At 40.8% G+C, this 5,319-nt stretch overlaps 1 protein-coding gene across 2 annotated transcripts; it reads left to right on the top strand.

Moving 5' to 3' along the window:
* Positions 1-730: 730 nt before the first annotated feature.
* Positions 731-2,885, top strand: LOC129237878 (serine/threonine-protein phosphatase 4 catalytic subunit). Of its 2 annotated transcripts, none has more exons than XM_054872845.1 (3): positions 731-907; positions 1,348-2,442; positions 2,511-2,885. In XM_054872845.1, the coding sequence occupies exons 2-3, from the start codon at positions 1,460-1,462 to the stop codon at positions 2,638-2,640; spliced, it is 1,113 nt and encodes a 370-aa protein (XP_054728820.1). In that variant the 5' UTR covers positions 731-907; positions 1,348-1,459; the 3' UTR covers positions 2,641-2,885. The 2 variants fall into 2 exon arrangements, with proteins under 2 accessions (XP_054728820.1, XP_054728821.1); XM_054872846.1 differs by having other exon boundaries at positions 731-983.
* Positions 2,886-5,319: the final 2,434 nt, after the last annotated feature.

The following is a 5,319-nucleotide window of genomic DNA, read 5'->3' as shown; positions in this document are numbered from 1 at the left end:
CCCTTTTGCGAATTGTGGATTCTATTCCATTAATGCAACCAGCCTTTCTAATTGCTGTTTGGTACTCACGACTTTCGACCTGCATAAAATTAACAAAATTAGTATATGTTTATTATTTGGTTACTATAAAACAACAAATAATCGCAAACAACTTACATTTTAACAAGTTTACCCACAATACGCTACACAATCGAAAGCAAAATTGCATTCGACTCTAAATTCGGTAAATAACGAAAATTTCGATAGAGTTGCACCGCTCATAATACCAAATTGACATTCGATTTTCGATCTTCGACAACCAGTGAATATCGAAGATCGAATTTAACTCATAATAGGGGCCATTGTTGTTACAAGTATAGGATGAAGCTTCTGATATCTAATTCCAAATCCAAAATGTTGAGCTAAGTAAATGTGAATTATGTGGCAGCGCGGAAATTCAAGTCTTTCGAAATGAGTTCGAAGTCGAAAAATGCGAAAGAGCACAAAGCAAAACGAGAAATATAGTAACCCTACCCCATTGTTGCGAAACAAATATAATTCACTAATCTCGCCAAAAGATGAACTCGTATAGTTTTCATTGTTAAAAAGATGCAATAATAAATTGGCATTTTCATGTTTTAAGTCTGCTAAATGTGTATGAACCAACTAAACTACTCGAAAACTGCAGAAGTTGTGTTAAACAAATATTTATATGACATTTTCGTAAATCTGGCAACTCCTCTGGTAGCGAATGAAGCCAATGAGCGCGGTGATTTTCTTTGATTGTGGACAGTAAAAGTAAAATAATTCTTCTTGCATTTGCAAACAAAAAACAACTAGAAATATTAAAAAACACGTAGAAATAAAGCGAAGATTTTCCTTGAAACTACTTCGCTGTGGCTGCGTACTAAGTGAAGGGTGCAGGCAGGTGAGCCATAAGTTTTATTGTGAAAAGCAAATTATGTGGAAAACGTGAGACAGTAGCTTCAAAATACACGAAAAAGGTAAGCAGTAAGTGACAATTGAGAAAAAACACAAATGGGCTCATGGACTTATGTAGCGCTGCTCGAGGTCGACGTTGAAGTAGACTACGCCAACTGCTTACAAGGTTTGATATTCTAATTGGGCTAATACCATCTTTCGCTGTATTTTTGTATGTGACAAATAAATGCCGAACAATGGCGTAAATCTGTGTGCGCAATGAAAATGATGAATATGATCCAGATAAAATTACTGCTGAGGGGGTGAAAAGCGGTAGTCTTCGAATTTCCTACACGTTTCTCCAGTTGCTTTGTTGTGTAATTCATTTTAACTTTCACTTCGCTTTGTAAATACCCTTTAGTGTATAAATGATTTTTATCTTTGTAGAAGTTGCCAACTTAGGAGCAGCATTGTGCTGCCCTTCCTTCAAACGCTCCGCATGACTGCTGCCCAACATTGAGCATTGGCCCAGTTCCTAACCGTTTCCTACTTTTTGTACATGCTAAATACAACCGCCGGCAAGATCACCATCAAAACTTCACAAAACTTCGCAAACTCCTCCTCCCCCGTGAGCAGTAGTAGCAGCAGCAGCAGCAGCAGCAGAAACCGCAGTTATAGCTTCAGCTCTGACAGCGCCGCAGCTGCCTCAGTATCAGATAACGTCAATTCCGGCTCGGGTAGCCACAGTATGACTGATTATAGCGATTTGGATCGTCAGATCGAGCAGCTGAAACGCTGTGAAATCATTAGAGAAAACGAAGTAAAGGCGCTCTGTGCCAAAGCGCGCGAAATACTTGTCGAAGAAGGCAATGTGCAACGTGTTGATTCGCCCGTTACAGTGTGCGGCGATATTCACGGTCAGTTCTATGATCTAAAGGAATTGTTTAAAGTAGGAGGGGATGTACCCGAAAAGAACTACTTGTTCATGGGTGATTTCGTCGATCGTGGCTATTACAGTGTGGAAACATTTCTGCTGCTATTGGCGCTGAAAGTGCGTTATCCAGATCGCATCACATTGATACGCGGCAATCACGAATCACGTCAAATTACACAAGTATATGGATTCTATGATGAATGCCTACGTAAATATGGATCTACAGCCGTTTGGCGCTATTGCACCGAAATCTTTGACTATCTCAGCTTGTCGGCTATCATTGACGGGAAGATATTTTGTGTGCATGGTGGCCTCTCGCCGTCTATACAGTATTTAGACCAGATAAGAACGATCGATCGCAAACAAGAGGTGCCACATGACGGACCCATGTGCGATCTATTATGGAGTGACCCTGAAGATCAGACGGGTTGGGGTGTATCACCACGCGGAGCAGGCTATTTATTCGGCTCGGATGTGGTTTCACAATTCAATCGCACCAACGACATTGACATGATCTGCCGCGCTCATCAACTGGTCATGGAGGGATTCAAATGGCATTTCAATGAGACTGTGCTGACAGTGTGGTCTGCGCCGAACTACTGTTATAGGTAAGTGAAGAGAAAACCAAAACTCAAGAGCCACTTTACAAACTCTTTATTGTTATTTATACATGCAGATGCGGAAATGTGGCTGCAATTTTGGAATTAAACGAGTACCTGCATCGAGATTTTGTAATATTCGAAGCTGCACCGCAAGAAAGCAGAGGTATACCATCCAAAAAGCCGCAAGCAGATTACTTCCTCTAAGCAGAAAAAGCAATCGGATCAATCAACTGGACAGCAACTGAAATCGACATTTTGCGGACTAAACTAATGCAGAGAAACGTGAAAGCGGATATTTCGCTGCAGGGAATATCGAATTTTAGGGGCTGTTTAGATAACGAGTAGCAACTTTTTGTTCGACTTTCACTTCTCTTAGTCTATTTTACTGTAAGTTATTTGTGCGTACGTTTTATGTTAGAAAGAAAATCGTTGGTACATTCTATCGTAAATCTGCTAATTCTTCATTTATCACAAAGGACTGACCTCTAGCATCATTGTTTTATAAACATAATTCAATAATCCAACTAACTGCCCAAGTAATGCCGAAGCGTGCAGGTTTTCAAACATTTCGATTGGTATGCAACGCTTACACCTTTAATTCGCAACGGCGCGTAGGTCCTCATTTTTATCTATGCAGCATACAACCAATTTAAAGAACTTCTACACAATTTTACGGTATAAAGAGATTTATTGCTGCAACTCTTAAGGTCTAGCAGCAAGAACAGCAATCTGCATTAACAAAATATCATTTTTTGATAGTAATAAATAATTAAATAGAAAAGTAAACTCGTAAATGTATTGTAAATTAAAACACAATTCAAGTCAACTAATTAGTGCATGGAAGGAACGCAAAATTTTGAGATATATAAAACTGCCATTTTGTGTAATTCGTCTTATTTTCTCAAAACCATGAAACTAAACCATGAAAAAACATTTCCAACAACTCCCTGAAACTACCAAAATATAGAGAAAAACAACAAAACGTAAGAAAATATTAGATAAAACTACTCTGTTGGACATTGAAGTGCATATTTCCATAGCAAAGATGTGGCCAACAAAAATTGAAGGGAATGAATAGAAATATAGATTTTGCAATTGTGAAAAAAAACGTTGCAGCTCCATTTTGGATTTGTGAAGATTTATGTTTGTTAGTCTACACGTCTACAAATAACGCAGCTTCTTTGATGATGATCATATGGCGTCATGAGGGTTACACATTATTTGTTTCAAACAACTCGGCGTAAAAGCCATCATCTGGAACTCCAAACCAAGCACTCCCAGGCAAAGTGTGTGTTAGCGCTTTGTTCAGCTGTCAAATCTTATAGCTGAAGAAAGCGTTGAGAGGCATAGCGTCTGGAACGCTTGATGCGGAGTTCGAGCTTTCCTGTGTTTAACACCTCTTAATCTTCCCAAATCATTTCACCCCCACCCTCATCCCTTAACCGTGGATATGAAAATTGGAAATTATGATTTCTTCAGCGTTAATATAATTGAAAATTACATACAATAAAGCTTACTAAAAACTGAACATCAAATGAAACACACAAACACACCCACTTGATTCTATGCAAAAAATAAGGAACAGAAACAAACAGAAAGACAAGATTGTAGTATATAGAGCTGGTTTTAAATATATTGAGATCACGAGTAAATAAAGAAAACACAGATCGTAAAAATAAATAAAAACTCATTTGAATAAGCATAAAAAGTAATGAAAAGTGGTTGTGATTTTGATTTAATTGAAAAAGATTGCATGCATTTGGCGAAGGCGCAATACAGGGCCGTCGAGGTAAATCCGGAAAACATTTCGCAAACTCTGGAGTAGTAGCGTTAAGTCTAAAACCGCTGATAAAGGGGCATATTTTTAGTGTATTTTTTCCTGATTGACATTGGCGTGCCGGAGTAAGTGCTAGTGAAACGTTGAGTCGAGAGCAGGACAGAAGAGCTGCGATACTAGACAGGGCTAGTAAAGGCAGGACTTAAAGCTACAGACATGTCAAAATACCGCCATTCGGACGGCGACCGGTTGCCTCCTGATGTCTCCCATTCAACACCTACATAACGAGGCACAAATGCTCCCAGTAGTGGAGCCCAACAAACTGCTCAGCAAGCAGTTCCTGCTTGGATGTTACCGCAGGTTTCTCCCCTGCAGACACCTGCTTGAGCCTGAGCCGCCTCCTAGGCACGTCAGGAGACACCTCTTAGACTACGCTGATGAAATCCAGGACAAAACTGACCGCAACCTACTGGACCGGACAGTATTTAGACAGTCAATAAACGACATTCACCGGGAGACCGTCACCACCTTCATGAACTCCCGTCCTGTGAGTGCCGTAATCGTAGTCCAAGCACCATCTATTGCAGACGAAGAGCTTCAGCTTCCCCGTGAGACTCGTGTAACACTGGCACAACTACGTTCTGTATACTGTTGCAGGTTAAACTCCTACATATCCAGAATCCACCCTGACATACCAAACACATGTCCGGCATGTGAAGGCACCCCGCACGACACTAACCACCTCTTCACATGCCCCCTAAAACCGACTCATCTAACACCCCTCTCCCTCTGGACCCAACCTGTCGAAACAGCATGTTTCCTGGGCCTACCCCTAGATGAGCTAGACGAAGATGACCGGTGATATACCTACACTGACAGGGCTACCTATGCTGTTAAACAACAACAAACAACAAGCTGCGATACTAGAGTCACTTCGCGCCGGAAAATGCCCTAAAGAGATAATTGAGTGGTTTGGCTATAAAAAAACGCAACCCTGGATGAACCGCGTGGCTGCTGGAAGAGAATATGTGTTTCAGCAGGACTCCGCACCTGCTCACAAGGCAAAGAAGACACAGGCTTGGCTCTAGAACAACCTACCCTACCAC

The sequence above is a fragment of the Anastrepha obliqua genome, chromosome 2, assembly GCF_027943255.1.
Source record: "Anastrepha obliqua isolate idAnaObli1 chromosome 2, idAnaObli1_1.0, whole genome shotgun sequence".
In the NCBI taxonomy this organism is placed as follows: Eukaryota; Metazoa; Arthropoda; class Insecta; order Diptera; family Tephritidae; genus Anastrepha; species Anastrepha obliqua.
The sequence above is the reverse complement of the archived record's forward strand: the minus strand, read 5'-3'. Positions and strand labels throughout refer to the sequence as shown.

Bases quoted from the DNA above. Each gene is read 5' to 3' on its own strand.
- LOC129237878 (XM_054872845.1), top strand. From the start codon at position 1,460: ATGCTAAATACAACCGCCGGCAAGATCACCATCAAAACTTCACAAAAC. The intron at 2,443-2,510 runs GTAAGTGAAGAG...TTATACATGCAG, and splicing joins GCGCCGAACTACTGTTATAG to ATGCGGAAATGTGGCTGCAA.